Genomic DNA, 24,609 nt, shown 5'->3' with positions numbered 1-24,609 from the left:
AATACATGTATGTGTTTAATAAGAAGGCGAGAACGTATTAGTCATAAATTGGTTGAGCTCGGATGGTTGAATATGAAAAATCGTCGCCTCTTGCATGCCACAGCCTTATTCCACAGTATCATAATAAATAAAACACCGGCTTACTTGTACGAGAAAATTAATTTTCGAACAGACGTGCACAATCTTAATTTGAGGTTCAAGGGATTGTTAACGCCTCCGATTCATACAACACAAGAGTTCAAAAAATCTTACACCTATTATATTGCACATGTGTATGATGAACTACCCATGAACCTTAAATCGCTTTCCCTAAAAACCTTCAAATCCATTATTCATAAAGATCTGCTTAGGGTACAAACCGAGGTACAAACAAATACAGTTTAAGTAAGTGCTCCATTTCCCCATTTCTAAATTTTCGCATATTTATACCGGTAAGATTGTGGTACACCTAAATTGGTGCAATTTGTGTTTATCTCTTTTTTTTTCTTCTTTTCTTATGTAATTCTTTTTTAATGTAATTTTTCGTCTTTTTCGCCGATCGGAATTCAAATAGCAAGGTTAAGTGTAAGAACAGATGGCATTATTTTACGCTAATCTGAACTTCGCCTTGTACTAACTTTATTTGTTGTTATCTTTCTTGGTTTTTTTTTTAAATAAAGGCAATATTATTATTATTATTATTATTATTATTATTATTATGTACAAGTTCAAATATATGACCTACACACTATGCTCGACACTATGTGACCGCCCGGTTTCGCTGAAAAAGCTCCAAGTACAAGTTAGTCTCCATGGAAATTGATAGCGAAACTGAAGCGACAGCAGCATTTGTAGTGCCGAACAGTGGCAACCTTCTAATGGAAAACAAAAAAATGTAGAAAGCGAAGATGCTGGGTATCACCTCATTAAGCAGAAGCAGAAAACGGTAGGCTCGACGGTAGGTATTATCTTGAAAGAATACAATTATTTTATTAGTTTATATTTCAGGTATTCTAGCACAGACATGTCAAGTCGATTTTCTGAAGGAACCTTCTGACTCGAGTTCTGACTTATTCCCACAAGTTCACGGTACGGGAATTTGAAGTCTACGGGGCTTCGCTCTTTAAAAGCTTCGTACCTAGACCCACTGGAGTAGCGACCAGCTTACAGTCTGCCATTCCGAATCGTACCTGAAAGTCGTTGATAAAACCTTGCTGATACACAGCGACTTGATCCCCTTTTGCCGAAATAAAATGCCCAAGCGTATGCTTCACCTCGACCTCTTTCGACAGAAGTTCACCAATTTCGGAGATTTCGATGGAAAACACATTATGATGCAGTTTACAGCGTTCCGAATTTTAAAGTCTCAAGAATAAACCGACTGCTGGTCCGGATCAGATCCCAGCGTACTTGGTTAAGGACTGTAGGGGAGTGTTGACTTTACCATTATTACATATATTTAATCTTGCTTTAGAAACTAATACATTTCCTCAGATGTGGAAAAAAGCTCGAGTGTGTCCGGTTTTGAAAACTGGGGACTCAAACCAAATAACAAACTATCGACCCGTTAGCATACTTTCCAACTTTGCGAAAATCTTTGAAATGGTAATATATGCACGTATTCAGCCCCAAGTGAAGCACCTCATTTCGCAGCACCAACATGGTTTTATGGAGGGTCGCTCCACGACAACAAATCTCGCTTGCTTTGCTCAGTACACCTCGGAAGTGATGGATAGGCAAGGACAAACGGATGTTATATATACAGACTTTGCGAACGCATTCGACACGATTAAACAATCCCTAATCCTGAACAAGTTAAGTGACTGGTTTACATATCAATCTGTTGTACTTTTTCCGTTCTTATTTAGGTGATAGAGTCCAGTATGTGGAGGTCGGGAATTCTCGGTCAAAAACGTTTATCGCTACATCAGGTGTGCCGCAAGGTTCTAACCTTGGACCTCTACTTTTTATACTTTTTATTAACGATTTATCAAATTATATAAACTGTCACTATCTACTATTTGCCGACGACCTAAAAATTTTCTCACGTATTAGTAACATGGAAGACTGCGAATTTTTGCAAACTCAACTGAACATTATACAAGAGTGGTGCAATACTAATTGTCTGCGCTTAAACTCATCTAAATGTAAAGTTATTACATTTACGAGGAAGAGGCTACCCATTACATACAACTACACATGTGGCGATGTTACACTGAGACGACATACTAGTACGGTTGACTTAGGCATTACCGAGGGTATTACGTTTGATCACCACTTAAACTTTAATGACCACATCTCTAACATTAGACGTGAATCCATGAGAATGCTTGGTTTTATAATTCGTAACACTAAGCCTTTTAGTACAGTTGATGTATCAAAATTACTCTACGTCACTTATGTTCGCTCCAAACTTGAATACGCTTCTGTCATTTGGAACCCGATTTATAAATATTTAAAAATTGAGATTGAGTCGGTACAAAGAAGATTCCTGAAATTTATGTCATTCAGGTACGATGGGGTCTATCCTCCACAAGGATGTGACAATAGGTTATTAACGGAGCGTTTCCAGTTTCAAACCTTGGAAGATCGAAGAACCATCATGGGACTACGGCTGCTATACAAGTTATTGCATAATGAAGTGGACTTCATAGGATTGCTTTCTTCATTAAAATTTCTGGTTCCGAAGTACCACACTCGTCACGTAGACACATTTTACTGTGAGAAGGCGCGCACCAGTTTACTGAAGAGGGCACCTATCCAGCAGATGTGTCACAGTTTTAATAACATTTCCAGTTTGTGCGACATTCACCATGATACTTTATCTCAAATATCCGCCGTGCTTTGAAGTTACATGTCACAGTGAAAATGTCACGTTACACCTGCTCTCTTTATTTTTTATGCATAGAATGTAACTTGCAGTTTGTCGACAATTTAATTTTGTTTTTTTTTTTGAATATGAATTTAATTATTTTGTTGTTGTTTAGTTAAGATTTTGAGTTTTTTGTTGTGTTTCTTTCTTTTTCTTTTTTTTCTTATTACACTAAATAATTGCGCGTTAACTATTATGTATTGTCCTGTAATTGGAATGTCTGTTCTGTTGGGCAATAAATCTCTATTATTATTATTAAAGTCAAATAAAAATGTTATTATCCATTTTTGTAAATGAATAAAATATATGTACAATAGTAAGCTGCCTTAGTATTTTTCTTCGGTATTAAAACCTGCACCAAGGCGAAACACAGAAAAGAGGAAAATGCCATTTTTCAAAAGCCAAAAGACTCCATTGACATTTTTATAGGCCCTCCGATTGACTTTCGGACAACGTTGCCAAACTTCTCAGCATGGCTTGTAAGTATAGACGGCTGTGGTATAATATAGTGCAATGTCTAGTGTTTTTGACAGAATGTCAGTAGTACCAACCTACTACAAATCATTCTGTCTTGTCTACACCAATACCGACCTTAAATGGAAAGCTCTTGGGAGAGCTGCACATAAGGTATACCTAATTCGAGCTCGAATTCGAGGCTCTACTTATGCTATTATCTCGGTTATTATACTATTATTACTATTATGACTATATTATAATTTGGATTTGTTAATATTCGTAGAAAAAGTATAGTATTCTTCGCAAGTAATGACCTTTACCTCGACTTTTATTTATTCGAATCAATTGTGGGACTCGCTACTATTTGTTATGCGTTATTGTCGCATACCTTCATTGCTAAAAAAACGACTTCGAACTCAGTAATAAATTTATCTATAACAACGAATTCCATGATCTTTGATTTTGTGGAGTGATTACCTTGTGACGAATGCATTTAATTAACAAAATGTCAATTTTATTTCCACTGCGGTTTACCCTCGGATTTGCCACTTATATCACAATAGATATCGTTGTCACAGTTTTTTTTTAATTTACCTCGAAATTTACTAATTAGATTTGGTCATTCTTTTTACACACATTTAACAATATATAATCAGGATCAGTCTCGGGATCAGTTCAGCCACAGCAGCCAAACCAAAGCAAAATTCTAAATATAGAATGGATGTTTTAACGTGCGAATGCAATAAGGAAAAAAGCGATTATGTTCATTAGCATTTAGTTTATATAAGTACTAATTCGAAGCACGCTATAAGCTATATAGTTTAACACCTTATTTATAGGCGGATAATCTTATCGGAAGATAGTAATAAAAATAGTTTTATTTAACAAGTTAATCGATCTGGACATTTAATTAAATTGAAAAGCCGCACGGAAGTTATAAAACTTCCTGTTATAATTCCGATCTCTTTTTTTATGAATGAATTACTGGATTAATGGCCACATGCGCTGCAGAGTATAACGGATACTGAAATTGGATTTAAACATAAAGTACATAATTTTGTACATTGAAGGAAATGGCAAATGTGGAACAAAACGCGTCTCTGCAAAACAACCGCATTTAAGTCAAAATCTCCATGTCTCCTATTTTGTAATAGTTGGGGCTGTACAGGTCACGAACTTATAAATTAAAATGGACTGCTGATCAAACAGTTGCATAGAGGTAGAAATGGCCCTAGCATGGGCGCCGCCATGATGTGCACGTTTTAGTTATTTTCTAGGGGAATTTTCCTAGTGCTCAAGTTTTGAGACTATTGCAACCTTGGAAAATGACATGTGTCACAGTAATTTATTTAGAAAACGTGAGGTTAATGTTGGGTTAATGAATTTCGCGCCATGTGAGTGCACATCATGGCGGTCCCCATGTAGGTGTCATTTGTTAATTCAGCATTAGCAGTCGATCTTAATTTATACGTTCGTGGTACAGGTACAAGGGGTTGCATATGGATATTATGAACTTGTGCGATGTGCCGTTGGTTCAAATCAGCTTATATTGGACTTTCAATTGTGATTGCCAACGTAAGAAAAATGCAGCAAAAGTAGGTTGACTTTATCACACTTACACTGGTCGAGTCTTATTAAGCTTTCTTACAAAAATCATGATCATTTGTGAAAAAACATTATTTTTTATCGAAGGTTATTCAAAAACAGTTGAAAATAGGCATATTGTTTTTGTCGAAAATTTAGTCCTCTACAATTTATCTTCTACGAGTACAAATTTTTTCGCGAGTTTTTTCGTATCCATTTCGGTTTGTCCTTGTTCTGCAAATAAAACTATTCAGAAATTTTGTAATTTTCGATATTGATGTGCTAACTTGTAACTTCATTACTTCACAGATCCATTGGCAGAAATAGACATTTAAATAGGCAGTCTTTATTTAGTACCGCATAATGAATGACATGGGTAATGAGAAATTGAAGACATTTTTGTATATGTGGATTATTCACGATTATTAAATACCTATTACTCAGCAATTTCACAGTACGATGTAAATCTCATCTTGCAAATGCCAAATTAGAAATTACCCATACAAAAATTCTATGCGTTAATAAATCAATAAATAAACTGTAGTTACTTAACCTGGAGGCGTTATTGTTGAACTTGTTTCTTAGGTGTCGGAGCATAACGCGTAAAGCAGTTAAGCGTAACGCATTACAATAAGATTGGCTATTAGGTACCGTTTCGTCATATCGATTTTTTTTCATAACCGATCTCTGACTGAGAATCCCTGGTGTGTAAATAGTTACTATTTCTAAACCGAAAGTCAGATAATCGTTCACATTAAAATTTTTAGCGAATCGTTTTGAATGGTCAGTGAGACCGAAATATAATACAGGGTGCCCATTATATATGGAATATAGTATATATCTCGGTAAATATCGGATGTATACAAAATTTGTCTATATAAAAGTTGTTTAACAGTTTATTTGCCATAATTCGGCAGCATTCAGTTGTTTTTATTTCAGAAAACAAATGAGTAACAAAAAACAATTGCATTTTTGTATGCACGTTATGCTCGTTTGATAGAATTTTTTTTCTCTTTTCAATGATATAACATGTTAGTACCCTTATTCAAGAAAATGTTTCAAAAAAATTTATTATAATTAGATCAATATCATTAATTCAGATATCCTACATGAAAATAAAACAAATGAACGTGTAAGTTTCTTATTACACCTTGAAGACAAAACGAAATTACCTGCCTTAGAAGAACCCACATTTATTTTCAATGGATTCGCTGTAGAAACCATGGGTCCCTGGGGAAATGAAGCTAAAATCATGACAGCAGCAATTGGTAAAAATCCGGCAAACAATTGGAGTCCCGCTCAACCCAGTTCATTTACCAGCGAATCAGTCTAGAAATCCAAAAAGGCAATGCCGAATGTATTTTAGGAACCTTACCTTTTTTTGTAATTCTTTTGACGAAATTTACTGTTTTAAAACCCCGTTGTTATACAGGGTGACAATTTGAAAACTTACCACCCCCCATATCTTAGTAAATAAACGAGATATTTAAAAAAATCAAAATCCGTTTCGGTAATTCGGAGGGGGAATCACAATGACATAGTTGGCGACGCACCCCCTCCAACCCCCTGCGCCCCAGGCACCCCAACTTTTAAATCTTAAATAGTGACCCCCCATGTGTGATACGTCGTTGGAAAGCTCTGAAAAAATGCTTTCCAACCATACCAAATAGCATTACATTTAGGGTCAATCGGTGAAAGTGTGATTGCTTTTTTTATTAATTGACTTTGACGTAATTTTTTACAAAAACCACTAGACATAGACATCTACGGTTTTTTTTAAATCTTTAATAAGGTCAGTACATTATTATCCGTGGATATATTGATTGAAAACAGAAACTGATTTTTGAAAAAAAATTGAAATAATAATGGATGTCCAGTGCCACACTTTACCATTAAAAGGGGTAAGTGTGACACGGGAATGGAAAAGTGTGGCAAACGTGAATATTTTCTAAGATATCGAAGATAGATCAAAGGGGAAAGTGTGACTGAAATGCTGAGAATTTTTTATATAAGAAAAGTATATACATTTTTTTCTTATAAAAGATATTGAACCCATACAATTAATGTTTAAAAACTTAAAACTGTCTTCTTCACATTATTATTAAGCCATTTCAAATACTTGGTCCACAGGTCCAGGGAAAACATACCGCATTCTCTCCCCTGTCATTAGTAATTCTGGATTTGGCAACTGCCCCATTACTTGCTCCTTTGCAATAAAAGAAATGTCATTTTCATCAGCAAGGAACATCTTCTTTGTATGGTCTGTGCATTTAAGGCTCATTATTTTATATTCTTCTTCGTCGTCGTCTTGATCAACAGATTGAATTATTGCCACATTAATACTTGCTCTGATTTCGTTTCCCGCCTTTGAATTGCACAAGCACATATGAGCCAACACTGTACACATCCATTTTTGATAGATCACATGGTTGGTCGAGGGTAGGTGGCTCATAATCACTGCTTTCACCAGAGGTAATTTCTTGATCAGCATCCTCACTAGAACTGATGTTTGGGATTTCCTGTTTTTTCTGTTTTGCATTTTTTGTCTTTAGTTGCTTTAATGCGTGTTTCTTCTTCCGCGAATCTTCAACTGGTTTTATGTTTTCTTTACCCTTGCGTTCTTTAAGAGCCTTCAGGTATTCATCCTGGGTAATAACTTCTGCAACATCTATTCTTTTGCGAGCCTGCTTTGCGGCGCTTGACCTACCCGATGCTGACAATTTAGCTAAAACCAATCTTTCAAAAGTTTTTGATGGTGTCTCCTTAACTGGTGGTGGAGTAGAAGGTTCCGGGATTTTGGCAACAGTGTCGTTATTGGAGGATGATGCAGGTGTCAATAAATCATTGTTTGGAAGTGGCAGGGTGTCGGACTTCTCTTGGCTTTTTACTGAAGTCAAATATCTTTCATATTTTTCTGGATCAAAATGTTTGCAATCAATTGCGTTCCTGTTTACACATGTACTAGAGCCGGATAAATTGGGGTCATATATGCCCGTTTTCATAAATCCATTTCGGACGTTATCAGGTGTTATTGATTCCCACGCCTTGCCTAGCAGTTGAGCAAAATCGCTTTTTGATATTTTTGATCCGATATTCAATCTTGTCCATTCAGTCAAAAGAGTATCCCATCGAGTTTTAACAGACTTAAAGATTGACACATCTAATGGTTGAAGAAGGTGGGATGTATGAGGAGGAAGTTTAAGAATTGTTACATTTGAGCTAACTGCACATTCAATTAATTCCACACTAATATGCGACAGATGACCGTCATAAATCAGTAATGCTGGAAATTCTTTTACGTTAGGTACGAATATCTTTCGGAACCATGAGGTAAAAACTAATTCCGTCATCCATCCATTTTCACTAACAAAATAAGACGTTCCCGGAAATGCATCTTCACAAAACATCGACGTCCATAATCTCTTTCCTTTATGTAAAATCATTGGACCCATTTTTTCACCACTGGCAGATATGCAAGCTAATACTGTGGTATACTCACGCCCACTTCCACCAGTTACTCGTGAGGAGGGATCTCCTTTTCCAGTAACTACTTTTGAACACAGAGGATCATGATTAAATCCACTTTCATCACAGTTATAGATGCACTGAGGTTTGTCTTTAATTTTCAGGTCATTTATTATTATTTCCAATTTATTATAAAAGTCCATAACAATAAATGGATCATTTGCTTGTCTAGCTCTAGAGGATTCTAATAATTCTGGTTTCTTTAAAGTCAGCCTCCACCTATTTTTAAAACCGATCCACCAGTCGTGCCCAGGCATGTTATTTGTAAAACCATTGGGAATATTATTTTGAGTAACGTAATCTTTTATCAGGTTTAACACATCTTTTTTTGTCAATCCAAACCCCACTTATTCATTACTTTTATGTATTTAGAGAGTTTTTCTTCAGTCTCTTGAGGTAACTGCGTTTTTCGACCCCCAGCATTGATTACATTAATGGTGGACGTTCTAGGATTTTTGCCTTTACAGCCCTTTAATTTTAACATTAGTGTCGATCTCGGTATTTCATATTTTTTTGCAGCACTGTAGACATTAATTTGACCGGATTGTATCTCATCTATGGCACTTTTCAAACTTTCTGCGGACCGACGTCCGCCTACGCCCCTGTTTGTCTTCCTGATGTATTTTCTTGGCATTTTCTTATGGAAAGATAAATTAAGATTAAGATCGTTACATCCAGATTGGTAGAATACACTTACTTTTAGACTCGCTTTTAGGTAAACAAACAAAACTAAGAAATTAGATCCACGACTATAAAGTAACACACCACTCAAACTAACCTCACAATGTCCGAACTAACAGCTGATTCTGTTACTGCCACACTTTCCCATACCAGTGCTGCCACACTTACCCTGTTGTTGTTAAAACACCAGTGATGCCTAATATTTTAAACAACTGATTCACAAACTGTAAATAGGTAGTTCCGAATACACATATTGCTAGGCAACAGATGGGGCAAACATTACACATAAGCACAAATGTAGAAATTTAAGTTTCACTTGTTAAATATAAATTTGAATCAAGTGCATTGATATTGGTAGTCCATTTTATCTGCAGTGGGATTTTGCTAAGGAAAAGTTGGACATTAAACATATCAATTTTGTTACATAAATTTGTTGTTGGCTTAAGGAAATGTCCTCTCTTGTTTATGACTAGCCATTTTGGTGTTTGGGACCCTTTGTAATTTTTTTTTAGCTCTTGCCACACTTACCCCATTGCCACACTTACCCTGATTGACCCTAGGTTAGTCATTATCGTGCAAATCAAAAAATAAACATGGACAATCGTATTTAACTTGAACTTCCAAAGCCGACTCTACAGCAACTCATTTTTGATCGCCAGTTATAATCTATTCTCAAACTCTTGTCGAACCTTTCCTATGTTGGTTTTGCAATATTTCGACATTCTTGAATTATTTTCTCTCTTAGTTCGTCTAATGTTCGCCGGTTGCGTTTTAAATACGACAGATTTCAAATGTATCATATTAGTTTATTTTTTGATTTGCACGATAATTACTAACCTAAATGTAATGCTATTTGGTATGACTGGAAAGCATTTTTTCAGAGCTTTCCAACGACATATCACACATGGGGGGTCACTATTTAAGATTTAAAAGTTGGGGTGGCTGGGGCGCAGGGGGTTGGAGGGGATGCGTCGCCAACTATGTCATTGTGATTCCCCCTCCGAATTACCGAAACGGATTTTGATTTTTTTAAATATCTCGTTTATTTACTAAGATATGGAGGGTGGTAAGTTTTCAAATTGTCACCCTGTATGTAATTTGTTCCTGTTCTATTATTTTCATTAAACGTTTATTTCGAGGTTTGTTTATAAAAAAAAATTAGCAGGAAAATGGTTTTCATCGCAATGAATGTTCAAAATGCCGAGCAAAATGCTCACCCGAGTGCTCACCATTCACTGCAAGGCAGTGGCATAACCGAGGGCATAACCTTTCACAAAAAGCTTGAAATAAAAATTAATTTCTTCTACACGGGTGCTAACATGTTAGGTACGTCATTGAAAAGAGAAAAACAATTTCTATCGAATGGGCCTGATCTCGGGCCTGATAAAAGTGTGCTATGCATTGCTATTTAAAAAAATTAATTTTTGTTTGTTATTCATTTGTTTTCTGAAATAAAAACAACTGATTATATTATATTCCATACATAATGGGCACCCTGTATAAATGCATACAGGAAGTTCAAATAGTGCGAGCTACAAGCTAGGTTGATGTTTATAATTATGGATGTACATAGTCATTAATTGCTGCATTATCGTATATAGCAGATTTAAATAAACCCCTCTCGAAACCCCTAAAGCAGAAATAAAAAAGCGGTAGAGCACCTCGGTGTGATCCTACGGGGGAGATTAGTTGAGGACTAAATAATTAATTCATTTTACCTCGAATTTTACTTACTTTAAGTATATTTACTCGTATATTTAGGTTTAAACCGTTGACAAACTATAAGAGGTATTGACGAGGGTATTAAGAACTTCGACAAGGAAATGTCGAACACACTCACTCATTGCTCGTAAATATACCTAACCTCAATTCGATTCCAGTAAACAATGTTGAGGTAGGAACAGGAAATCCTTGGTCCTCGACTTGGTCATACCTAGGCAATATCTTCCTAGTTCAGACCTCGGTTCAGATATCCTTTTATGACAATTGTAAGTGCTTTGCACGCTAACATGAACACGAGCATGAACATGAATAAATAAATATCCTGTACCTCGTCCTGTACCTATAAAAAGGGGGGAGTTGTGAGTAGCTGTAGTCCCAGAGCTCAGGCATTCTAAGGGGTCTAAAACAAACAAATCTTCCATCCGACACGAATTCGAATTAATTAGAAATTTTTGTGAATTTTTTCAAAAGTCACAACCTTCCCTCAGTGTCAATGAACCTATAATGGACACAACATTCAGACTCATAACATTGGAAATCGGAAAAACGGGACAAAGCGAGATGGTGTGTTAAATCGAGAAAAGGTATAAAAAAAACTGTCTGCCCCCCCCCCCCCCCCCCAAATCGATACTCTTAGTCGAGCTCTTAGCCACCATAATATGCGGGAATTCCCAGTTTTGTTTGTGGGAAATTTAGTCCTCCACAATTTATTTTCTACCTGTATACATTTTTCCTCGATTGTTTTGGATAAAGATCCAAATGCATTATCGCAATGCTCTCGGCAATGCTTAAGAAGCGAATTTCATCCATTTTTGACCAAAAAAAATGATCAGAGTTCTGTTTTGCTTCGCCCCGGACAGCCCGGTGCACATTGAGAGGCAAAATAATCGAGACGCCGAGATTGTTTTCTATCAAGATAGTCAGAAATACATTGGAAGTAATGGGGGCGATAGGCATCGGCGTCATTTGTGCATTTCAACTTGACATCGACATGTTACGATCATCTAGATTACGCAACCTATTTTACGAGCTATTTTATTAGGATAAGTTGCCTGTTATGACAAAACATTTATTCATGTTATTTTGATGTGCCGTCTGTAGTATTACATAATATTGTCCTATAATTGGAATAATTTTTGTTCTGTTGGGCAATTAAATATTATTATTATTATTATTAAAACATTGAATTAAGGATTACTCCTAGCTAGGTCGTAGGAGATCCAATATTAGACACCTCGCTTTAACGTTAAACCTGGTAACCAATGGTAAACAATTTAACCTCGAATTTAACCTTGCATCAGAGGCTTGTCTAGAGAATCTGCTATAGGGGTACGTATTTTTAACATAATTTAGTATCTAAGTATTTACTTTGGTTTGCATTTCATTTTGAATTTGTTAAATTTCTGCATTCCTTCTTGGAAATATGTCAATACCTATTCACATCTTTAGGATTATTCGGGATTATTCATACAGTCACAGCGATACAGGAATCGAATTTGAATTACTCGTCTAATATTCACCGGAGAAGTCCTCTTTCCTCCTTTTACCTTGAAAAACATGCCCAAAGGGTTTGAGTCCCGAGATACAGGTAGGTATACCTACGTAATTGGATTGTCAACTTAAATCCGAGTTTAAATCAATCCAATTAATACAAATAGGTATAATAAGTGAAATTGATACAAACATTTGGGGAGTTTTATATTCCAACCGCATATCTTTTTAGAACATACGTGAGAGGTTTTTAATCACTTGGCAATTCCCTTAGCAATCCGCATTAGAGCCGGATGAATAATCACTCGATTTAGATTAAATTTCAATCTAAAAGCACAATAACTATAGTAGGTAACAATCAATTTAAAAGGCCAGCCTTTTTCAACATGTCTTGTTACAATCCATTGCAATTGCACTAGATGCATAATAAAGGTTTCAGTTCAGCTCCGCATTATCAAAGCGGATGGATTTATAAACTAAACTACTTACTTACCGAGTATAGAAATGGTGCTCCAGAATTATAATAACCTCTGCTCATCCCGAGACTTCCGCATTGACCCAAGTGAGGGTCAGTCCTCTGCACTGCTAATTAAAAGTTTTCCACGGGAATCATTCTATCCTGATGTAGTTGGTTTAGGTAAAAATAATAATTCACTACCTATAGCAATAGCAACGAGGTCAGGATGATTACATTAAAATCGACAACCAACACTAACGAGAATACAGTTAACCTTATTTTTTTAATTACATCTTTTTAACTGATTAAACACATACACTGCTAAGTATTTGTTTATGAACGTTTGCATTATTTGAGATATCATTATCGAAATTCACTGTACACGCGCGGAATGATTCATAACTAAACAAAGTAAAAGCAGTCCTCTTTGGGAGTTGCACAAAAATCATGTGCAACAGCTGCTTTGATGATAATAGTGCAGTGGCGTTGCGGTGGCGTACGAATGAATTAGTGCGGCCACCATTACAGGAACCAAATCACTAAATTTCATTTTTACAAACAATGCGGCGACATCTGCCAATGCGTTTAATAAATACAAGGAAAAGTTGTATCGCTGAGTGAAATGATCTTTGCTCAATGCTTTTATCACAGATGTGAATATACTCATCTCACATCTGTGGTTTTATTTTCCCGAGCAGAAAAACAAAAAAATGATCTATTATAGATCTAGTGCACATTCCTTTAGATTAAATTACATTTGAAAGTAAAAGCAAAATCTGTGTAGGTGTCTCTCAGCATTTACGTTACGTTTGTAAATATACCGGTAAATATTTTAAACCGAACATAGGCAATTAACATGGGAAAAACGTTTTTTTGTAGATCGTTGCTCCCCATGTTAACTTAGAGTTAGAGGGTTTGTAATGACACCAATCAAAAGAAGATTTTTTTCTCATCTGATGATATACGAATTAGTTTATTTTCAGGTGTAATATCACTAGTAAATAGTACAATTCTAGTAAGTAGTACAATTCTAGTAAGTAGTACAATTATATTATAGGTGATATGATAGCACGACTTAAAACTTTTCTGAAAATTGAACTCTTCTGAAAATTCGGTAGAAAATCGGCCGATATTTTATCGATAGCAGCAGGTGCTTGCAGACATAACGGATTTTTACCGGCCAAATAATCGCTCGAAATCGTTTTTCAGAACTTCTCTCCATGCACCCCTGGGTAAGATTCCTATATTTAAATGAGTCCAACCTTTTATCCCACAAAACAGATCTTGCTTCCACTAATAGCGTAGGCGGTACAACTGAATATCGAGGTAAACGCTGCACTTTGTGACAAAAGCATGAAACTCGGTACACATGTTTATTAGGTCCAAATAAAACTTTTGACCCGCAGCACCGACCGAAATTTTCGTGTGGGTTCAAAATTTGAACACTTTTGTTCAAAAGGGTGTTCAAGATTTTTAACCTGTAAAAATTGACGAATTTCGGCATTCTAGGGGTCGTTTTTGAATTATTTAGGGTCGCTGGTGCCAATGGCGGCATTAAAAAAGTTCTATATCTGACCCTTAGGCCCTAAATTTGGAGTATTTTCAAAATAATGGTTAAATTTTGAATTTGATAGTTTTAACCCTGCGTGATGTTTCGGATGTCGATTGCAGCTAATTTGGACGTGCACTACATGCTAGAAATGTTATATTGACGTTAAATCAGTTTCTGGTGTGTAAATAGGCCGTTAATCGTTCAATAATTTGTTCAAAATTTGGAAATTCTATACTGGAAGGATTTTTCCGTTTTTGGTGGCGTTTCCATAATATAATTTGTGGTTGCTGATGCTGATTTTGTATTCAGAAAACAGATGCGACTCATAGTTAGGCCCTTTTCATACTATTTTACCTATTAAGAGAGAATGTTCGGTGCAGCCATACCTTTGTTGTCCCGGATTGCAACAACTATTGAATGACAAAGAAAGACGAAAGAGACGGGCATTTCATTTAAGATTCGGAAGTGGACATGTCCTCTGACGGGATATGCCGCCTATGCTTCCATTATTGCCCTCCCGTCATCGTTTGTTGGAAAATCTGTACTTCCAATCAGTCTTGAGCTCACTCCACGACAAGTAACATCTTGCAGCGATCTAGTTCCGTCCGACTCGTGCCCCTGGGAATGAGGATATTGCAACGATACCGTGAAACGCGATCGATCGCGACCAGGATCGCGACGCCGTGCTGCTGGGTGCCCTGAAGTCGCCGAGGCAGCCCCCAAAGTACATCAGACGGCGGGCGATACGATTAGGTCGCGAGTCACAGGCGTTTTAGGCCCTGCGCGTCGCTGTAGGAAATCTGCGCTAAATTGGATCAACTTTTACTAAAAGTTCAGTCTTCTACCAGTGCTATTGATGTACCTGAAGAGGCACTCGAAAACTGGCGGCCAGAACCAGCTTCTAGCTGGTCAGGTCATGGTGGTAACGGTCTCTTAATATGCGCGCAGGGCCTAAAACGCCTGTGACTAGCGGCCTAATCGTATCGCCCGCCGTCTGATGGACTTTGGGGGCTGCCTCGGCGACTTCTGGAAACACCTAGGCACTGCGTCGCGATCGATGGCGTTTCACGGTATCGTTGCGATATCCTCACTTCAAAGAAAGGGCGTCGCCAGAGGGGGCAGGGAAGGGAAGCTGCCCCCGTCTAGAGATTAAAAAAAGTAGCAAAATGCAAAGCAACCAAAGTGTCTTAGTTTTCTTGACCGATAATTCCTTATTACAATTATTGTGGTTGTAGAGGTAAGACAGTAAAACAGTAAAAGTTTATATGCTCTGCACTATACCTACAGTTAATGATTTTTTTATCCTTCATATGTCAACTTGCTTATCTCTGGGCCATCAGCTGGCGACACTCTTGCTTCAAGGGGCACAAGTCGGACGGAACTTGCTCGCTGCGTGATGTTACTTGTCGTGGAGTGAGCTCAATAAGGCTGCCTGGAAGTACAGATTTCCCAACAAACGATGCCGAGAGGGCAATAATGGAAGCATAGGCGGCATATCCAGAGACTTGCTATAACTAGACTGCGCTTAACGTATCTAAGGTGTTGTCGACACAGTATGCAACACACAATGCACCGCGGGGCAAAAATCGCTGAGATGATATGCATATAATGAAATAAGCTGTTATTTTAGATGTTCCGTTCATTAATCATTCTCGTGATTAGCTCGAATTAGTGAACAGATAAATTTCTGTTGAGAATAAACCAATAAACTTAGGTTAACTTGTGCCTATCAACATGTACTCTGTCGATAAATTTTTAAATAATATGCTGATTTTCAACGGATAAAAGTTTAAAGGGCCAATGGATCAGAGCCATTCGAAGAGAAAAATTTACTCCCACCATAGTGCATTTGCGGGGAATGAAGCCGATTTTAGAAAGGTACCTACGAAGGTGTTAAACAATAATGCAATAAAGAGCGTTTTCGACTTTCCCATTCACTTAAAATAACGTAGAACTATTATTCGACATCCTTTACCAGCAAGACAACGGCAATACCTATTTGCCTATTAGGTATAGACGTAACTAAGTACTTACTGGTATTAAGTATATTTCAGGTTTTGTTACAAGAAAAATAGCTAAGTCTGTTAAATGTTCCATATGTGCAGATGCGATATTCGCATCAGAGAGTCATTCAAAGCTTTTAACTAGAAAAAAATCGTGGAGGATTGTTGCACGTATCAAGCGATGCATTAAAAATTTGCCAAATTGCTGAAAATGTGTTCAGGTTTTTCATTCAATCCACACCACACCGCGTTGTAAACAAAATGGTTATCAGCAGTCTAAGAAAAATAAATAACAGTTACAGCCCATTTGGGTTTTTGATAGGCATATATTGAATCAAAATCCGCTAAATAATCATATCTTACTACTTGCATCTTTAGTTTTAAGAGTATATTTTCCCATACGTGTTCACCACCAAAATACACATATAAATCAAATTAGGACTAGAGTAAGGCAGTTATATACCAATTTAGTTCAAATAAAATACCAATAAATTCGATTAAAACAGTTAACAGCTATATGTTATCTTTTTTTGCTACTAAAATTTAGAATAAACATGGCTAAAGCAAGCTGCAGAACGTACGTCTGCCCCGCGATGAACAGTTGGTTGCCTATCCTATCTTGACAACAGGCGTTTATAGTAAAATCTACGTTACGCGCGGTCTAGTTATAACAAGTCTCTGGGCATATCCCATCAGAGAACATGTCCACTTCCGAATCTTAATGAAATGCCCGTTTCTTTCGTCTTTCTTTGTCATTCAATAGTTGTTGCAATCCGGGGCAACTATGAGTCGCATCTGTTTTCTGAATACAAAATCAGCATCAGCAACCACAAATTATATGGAAACGACACCAAGAACGGCAAAATCCTTCAAGTATGGAATTTCCAAATTTTGAATAAATTATTGAACGATTAACGGCCTATTTACACACCAGAAACTGTTTTAACTTCAATATAATATTTCTAGCTAGTAGTGCACGTCCAAATTAGCTGGAATCGACATCCGAAACATCACGCAGGGTTAAAACTATCAAATTCAAAATTTAACCATTATTTTGAAAATACTCCAAATTTGGGGCCTAAGGGTCAGATATGATATGCAACTTTTTTAATGCCGCCATTGGCACCAGCGACCCTAAATCATTCAAAAACGACCCCTAGAATGCCGAAATTCGTCAATTTTTACAGGTTTAAAATCTTGAACACCGTTTTGAACAAAAGTGTTCAAATTTTGAACCCACACGAAAATTTCGGTGGGTGCTGCGGGTCAAAAGTTTTATTTGGACCCAATGAACACGTGTACCGAGTTTCATGCTTTTGTCACAAAATGCAGCGAAAAAATTTGTACCGCCTACGCTATAACAAAATAATAGTCCGAGAGCTAGTAGACAGAATTGCAGACCTGACTGAGGAATAGCGGGGCCGAATGAACCCTTATATATTTTTAAAGAAATGCCCCAAGAACATTTTTTGCAAAAAATTTAAAAATACAAGGGTTAATTTAATAATAATAATAATAATATTGTCTTTATTCAACCAAATAACGTAAATAATAAATAACAACAACAAACTAAAGTGACTGCTATCGTGCTAAACATGGTTGAATCCTAAGGCGAAGTTCAGATGAATTGCTGACAGCAATTCTCTGTTCTTCTACTTAACCCTACTTGGAAGTTAGTAAGAAAAATTTGAAATTTGTTGATCCATAAAAATAATTATTTATAACTTTTTTAATTATATCCAGAATATATAATAAATTAAACGAAAAGAAATGGAAACAAATGTGTTTGAGAATACAAAAATATTTAGACATGTTGCGCTATTTGGTGTTCAGAATCAAGCCTCAACTAATCCTTGCTTAACATATTCTACCAGTGATCGTTTAAAGTGGGTATGTGGTAATGATTTGATATGACTTGGAATGGTGTTATACACTTTTGATATTGCGTACGAAAACGACCTTCGAAAAAATGAAGTATTATGGAACGGTATTTCTATTAGCCCTCGATTTAAATTATGTAGGTATAAGTATCCCGAGGTATATCCGTTCGAAATGTTATCTTATTGTAGCGATACGGTGGAGATTTCATAATTAACCCATTATGGTAAAAGCAAATTGAATGCACCACTAGCGTCTGTCCTTCATATTCAGCCAATTGGTTAGGTACTTTAAGTTTATGTGAAACGTGTTCCGTGCGTCTGACGCCATAAATATAACGTATAACGACGCAGACGGGAATTTTGTACTTTTTGGATCCGTTTCTGATTATACTTGTCTATGGAATGATTATAAACTACATCACAATAATTAAAATGCGACAACACAAGGGAATCTGTTAGCCGAATTTTGATTGACGTGTTCAATAGGTCTCGGCTGACGTAAATTAATCTGAGGTTAGCATAGGCCTTTTGCAAGCAGTTAGTAACATGTCGCTTGAATCTCATATCTGTGTCAAAATAAAGACCAACGTTTGTGCACTGAAGAACAGAATCGCTTATGGTAATCTTTAAACGCCCTACAACACGATCTCGAGCTTTTTTCCTACGAAAAACACATTAGTGTAGATTTATTAGGGTTTATCAGCAAAGAGTGCTGTACACTAACTTTCAGCAGTTCAGCTAAATCCCTATTCATCCTTTTGTTCACGTCGTCAATGTCCTTTTCATCAAAAGTGTAGGTAAGTTGAGTATCATCGGCAAACATATGACATTGACAGTATTTTAATGCAGTATGTAAGTAAATGAAAAGTATAAATTATGAACAATAATGGTCCCAAGATGGACCCCTGCGGAACTCCTGAAGAAAGGTGTCGAGAACTTACAATTTGAGACCTATTATTGGAGATGTAATTTAGACATTAAGTTAACAGCAGACTCACGGAATCCAATGTATTGTAAAATTGCAAGTAGAGTGTCATAATTTATAGTGTCGAAAGCTTTGCTGTAATCAAACATGAGAAACAGTTTATTGTTGTCTACGGCACTGCAAATTTGATCAGAAACTAGTTGCAATAATGAAGTACAGCTATATAGCCGGTTCGAAATCCCGATTGTACTTCCGGTAGAATATTGTTAACGCATAAAAAGGATTTAGCCCCGCTATTCCTCAGACAGGTCTGCAATTCTGTGCTTTTAGGCATTACCATTGAATAATAATTCAGATTCTTTATTCAATGGTGCCTATTACTCAAGAAGTATTGGACAAGTTTTCAGCGTGTCTCAATTAGCTACCCAATGTCTGCAAGCTCTCCTACTATAAGGACATATCATTGTCTATCAAGTATCAAGTCACCCATTCCAATATTTGCAAACGCAGTTAAAACGCACTACAAAAACTAGTTTTAATTATAATAGTGTACCTATTCGTTAAGTGAAAAATCTCTAACCTCACCCCTAATCTTTCAGCTGTATTTAAAGATTCGCAATACCTATTTATTTATGTAATGGCATTGTAAAGTATTTAAACAATCGTAATGGTCATATAACGGTACTACATGAGATATCAGTGTGAACACCTAGGCCTTCTATGCGGACCAGAATGAATAAAAGTAGGTATACGAGTATATACTCGCATTTGGAAATCTGTTTATTGTTGTTACATTGGTAGTTATACCTAATTTTGCAAAAATGCCTAACCTATGTTTTACCTACTTAGTTTTACTAATCTTTAGAAATGAGAAAATCATCAGGATCTGCCCTAATAGCCTGCCCTTTTGGCAAGTTTTGTAAATCAAAATATTTTTTGTGGAATCGTAATCTAGTCGTTGAAGAAGCGGATTTAACAGAGTTTTCTTTTTTGTCCTTACTAAGCGTTCGCGAGCTAAGTTTTCTGCAACAACCGTTTCGTTGGCGGCCCACAAAACTGTCACAACTCTCACTTTCATTCACTTCGTGGTCTTCATTTATACATTTGTTTTTAAGTATATCTTCGATGCAGTTTTGATTTCCTTCCATTTCAGTGTTATAAAACAACGGATATGCTCTAAATGCAGAAAATGGAGAGGAATCGTACATATGGTTCGCAACGTATTTGCGTTTACAAAAAGGTGCACTCTCTTGATCTATTCGCACTTTATGTTGGGTTTCTTTATCTTTTCTTTCAACATGACGGTTCTTTCGCTTGCAGCAACAACTGTGGTGTTGACGTCGTCGTGATGAATTTATTACAGGAGAACTTGCGACAGCGCTTGTGTGAAGAGTAGACAATTCGATTGGTGCCCGAGTTGGTATTATGGGGAGTGGTAGTTTACCGTAGGGCAGGGATCGGTGATGAAGAATTCTCGCAGGAGTGAAATGGGCGCAACGAGGTTGCACGGGTTTTCCTTCAGTTTGGAGCACTGTTTCGCAAAAACAACCCTTCATTTCGGGAACCTTAAGATCACGCACCTTTTGTTGAAGTTCATTAAATGCACGGCGTAGAGGTTTTAATTCTGTTTCACATGTTTCCATTGCTATCATAATAGGATCTGTTTTGTATGTATCAAATTGATTGTTTGTGCAAGTGCATTTTGCCGGAGAAAAACTAGGAGAGTCGGTCTCAGTTACGTTACCTACCTCAGAAGTTGTTACCGTATTAAGTGCCGCGCCAGTGAGATTGGCGTCGGATGATGCTTCGTTAAGAACACTTCGAGACACGTTACTTACAGCTGTTCCCTTATCCATTTTTAGTGCGGCTGGACAAATAGGTATTTCTTTGCAAGATGTAGATTTCGAAGAGAGTGGTTGTAATCGCTTGCATGAGTTTACGTGGGGGCACGAGTGGCTACTTCTTGCTTCAACTCTTGGCTGGGACGTAGTAATCGTAATCAATATTGCAGATTTAGAAGATTGGTTCAACTTCACAGGAATCTTATCTACGCAAGAAAATTAATTAACCGCGATGTCTGTACAAAAAATATTCACTAAGTACCTGTGTCGTGTCCGCACCTGCTTTCATCCGCTCCCCTTTCTTGAAATGGACGAATTTTAAGTTTAATTACTTTAGCGGAATCTTTTCCAGATAACTGAAAATCGCCATAATTATTTTTACCATACCTACTCTTCATAATAGAACGCACCTTAATGTTATAAGATCTTGATGGACGCAACCTGGATGTCTCGTTCGGAGTTTCGACTCTACAACTTTCCGTCTCGCTTAATGAATTTAATGACTCAGACTGTAATCGTTTACCTAATGATAATACCGTTTGGACCCCAGCCGATTTGTCGCTGCAGCACGTTACTGGAATAAAAAACTCTTTTCTCTTTCTTTCGGATACGCATCCGCGTCCGGAGGGCATTGGTATTCGAGAAGGTTTTCCTTTATCAGTAGGATGAGTACTATCTTTGGCCAAACATGATGTATCTTCCGTTTGACAGAAAAAACTATTAGCCTCACTTGGTGTAGCATCACGACTCATAACTGCAGGAACAGCTGCACCGGCATTTGTAGGGTGGCATTCACAACATACGTTAGCAGATCGTTTAACATTTGCGTCATCACCAGGTGGTGGTTTTTCTAAATCTACCCCATTGGCCACGTCTTCAATGTGGGTATCAGTACTGACGTTACCACTACGCATAGTCATTTCTATTAAGGGCGCAACTTCTAATTGCATAACAGACAGAGTTGTTTGTATAACACTTGTTACTTTTTCATTAAACGGTTTACTTGAAGCAACTGCCTCTCCTCTTGATTTCAACGCAGACGCCCTGGCGCGTAGTTGCTGAGCGATTCGGTTTAACATATCTGCTTCTTGCAACGATTTGTCCAGGTCTGGTTCTTGTAATCTTTGCTCGAATTCTGCGTTCTGCAATGTTCTTTCAACTTCTGTTTCTTGTAATGTTGGTTCATCTTTTGGTTCCTGTAACGTTTGTTTAAGGTCTGTTTCCTGCAATATTTTTTCGCTCTCTGTTTCTTGTAATACTTGACCAACTTCTGCTTGTTGCAATGCTTGTTCGACGTCTGGTTCTCCTAAGATTTGATCAAGTTCCGCTCCCTGCAATGTTGCTTCACTTTCCGTTTCTTCTTCATCCGGATTAGATTGTTCTCCAAGATCGCCATCTTTTCTAGGTTTTCTAAAACTTCTTAAACTTGTAAAGTCATCGCTCCCGGGATGTTCGCTGTATGCAGTTACCTCGTCAAAACTCACTTCCCCATCAGCATTTTCAGGTGTATCTATTTCTGGAGCGTTAAACTGTACATTGGTATTTGGATTAACATTGGGAGCGTCATCTTCTGCGGGTGGGTTTTCTACGGGGTCCATGTCATTGTAAAATAGCTACGTTAAGTTGTGTTCAGTAATTAAATCAACAAACCCAAATTACTTATGTACAAAAATTTGGACTTCTTCAAATTGACATTTTCAGCACTAAATTGACAAGAGTACGGTTGGCGCAATTATTTTATGCATTCGTACAACTTGATCACTTTATCTTTGCTGAGAACTTAGATCGCGTAGGTATTACATTACATATTATCCAAGATGGTTGGCTATTTTTATACAAGATATGTCTTGTACAAACAGGTGAACAAGTGTTACTTTCCTCTAACGGTACCTACACTGCTGGTTTTTCGTACGCTAACCAGGTTCGAAACTGGTGATCACAACCAACATAATAAATCTGTAAGTTCTTGTAATTCGTAGTATCGAATAATCACATTAACATTTTTAATTTCTGATGAAGGTTGCAACGTCAAACGAAATATATTAAATTTATTAAATATCGCCAATAACGGTCTTTATATTTGGCTTACCACCTTAATGCCTACTGGACTAGGACTTCCCCCATCTTAACCACACTATATTATTAGTTAGGTACCAGTACCTAATGCTGAGAGGGAAATCTATTACCTTCACCTTAGTGGGCCGTTATAATAAAAAATAAAATCCATTCAAAAAACTAAAAACCGCCTGGTCGTCGATTGTGCTTGTAGATTAAAACTTCTTTCTTCCTTTTTCTTACTAATGCAAAAGGATAATTGCGGAGATTGGAACGTTTGGAAGAATTATATCAATTGGCGATGTCAAAACATTAAGAGCGAATATTTCCAAAACGAAGTGTCGGAAGAGGGCACTTATAACGCGCAAGTAGGACGTATGGACGAGACATATCTACTGGCACGAGTTGTGTACTAATCCTTCACTCAACGGTACAACTTATACTTGTTTGAAAAGTATACGTAGCCCATATAATATACATTTAAGAAAATTTCTTGCAGATATCATAAAAAATTCCTCTTTTAATTTGGGAATAAAAAAGAGTGACTTTCACTCAATTACATTATAATAGCATTTCTATAAATAATTACAATAATCTACTTATGTTGTTATTATTGTATCCAATTTAATTCGTTACGTATAATATATTATAATAATTTGACACTTATTCTTTAACATCAAAATCAGCGCCCTAGCAGTCAGTGGTCCCTGTGTAAGAGTGTTTCGCCGATAACGATGCATTGCAATTGTTATAACGTAAGTAAAAAATAAAGTATAAAATTAATCGTGTAGGTAAAATAAAAGGACTGTAAGTGCGACTCCAGCGATAGAGACACTAATTCTGTTTAAAACCATAAGCATCGTGCTTCTTCAGGAAATCCAAAAACGTAGAAATGGAGTGTAGTGTAACCAAAATTGTTGTTACCATATACAGCATTTTGCGATTAATCTCGATCGGCAGAAAACGCACAACACCTCGCTTTTCCTCCTTCAACGCCTCCATGCTGAGTTACTGACGCTATTGCTTTAAACAATTGTTACACAGGCTGCCCCAGCGCCCCAAGCAGCAATTAATCGTATTACAATGACACTATTTTGATGAAAATACGCCGATACCAACTATACATTACAATAAAGGATCAAAATATTTAGGTAAAAAAAGGTAGCAAGCAATCAAAAAAGATCTTACATTTTTACGCTAACTATACAATTCGGTTGAAAATAGTGACAGGAATCTTTTCGAACCCCCGGTGTTGGAACAATAAGTATTTAAATAGGTACATACATGTCCTTAATCTAATATAATTATTCCATGCTTAATATTCCCAAACGGTTTAATATAAGATAGACATGAACTGGAGTCACTGTGCTTTTACTCAAGATGGGGAGTCTATACACAGATACACTTCACTAAACTAACTGCCAAAGATTGGTTTATGGATTAACTACCTATTGGAGTTCAAACATTGGGAATGAAATTTTTATGCTCCTACTTGTCTTGCCAATCTTATAGACCTGACTTGATGCAAGAAGTGCATTGTATTAGTGCGCTAGTACAGGGGTCGGCAATCTATTGAAACAGAAGAG

The 24,609-nt window shown here is 36.9% G+C and overlaps 1 protein-coding gene across 1 annotated transcript; it reads right to left on the bottom strand.

The window, feature by feature from the left end:
* Nucleotides 1-19,894: 19,894 nt before the first annotated feature.
* Nucleotides 19,895-22,702, bottom strand: LOC116167560. The gene is made up of 3 exons (XM_031482952.1): nucleotides 21,379-22,702; nucleotides 21,231-21,324; nucleotides 19,895-21,174 (listed from the first exon to the last, which is right to left on the bottom strand). The coding sequence occupies exons 1-3, from the start codon at nucleotides 22,564-22,566 to the stop codon at nucleotides 19,982-19,984; spliced, it is 2,475 nt and encodes an 824-aa protein (XP_031338812.1). The 5' UTR covers nucleotides 22,567-22,702; the 3' UTR covers nucleotides 19,895-19,981.
* Nucleotides 22,703-24,609: the final 1,907 nt, after the last annotated feature.

Source organism: Photinus pyralis, unplaced genomic scaffold (assembly GCF_008802855.1).
Source record: "Photinus pyralis isolate 1611_PpyrPB1 unplaced genomic scaffold, Ppyr1.3 Ppyr1.4_LG4, whole genome shotgun sequence".
Lineage (NCBI taxonomy): Eukaryota > Metazoa > Arthropoda > Insecta > Coleoptera > Lampyridae > Photinus > Photinus pyralis.
Note: the sequence above shows the minus strand (reverse complement) of the source record. Positions and strands in the feature narration are given on the sequence as shown.

Bases quoted from the DNA above. Each gene is read 5' to 3' on its own strand.
- LOC116167560 (XM_031482952.1), bottom strand. From the start codon at position 22,566: ATGGACCCCGTAGAAAACCCACCCGCAGAAGATGACGCTCCCAATGTT. The intron at 21,325-21,378 runs GTGCGTTCTATT...GGCGATTTTCAG, and splicing joins CAAGATCTTATAACATTAAG to TTATCTGGAAAAGATTCCGC. The intron at 21,175-21,230 runs GTACTTAGTGAA...TTTCTTGCGTAG, and splicing joins CAGGTGCGGACACGACACAG to ATAAGATTCCTGTGAAGTTG.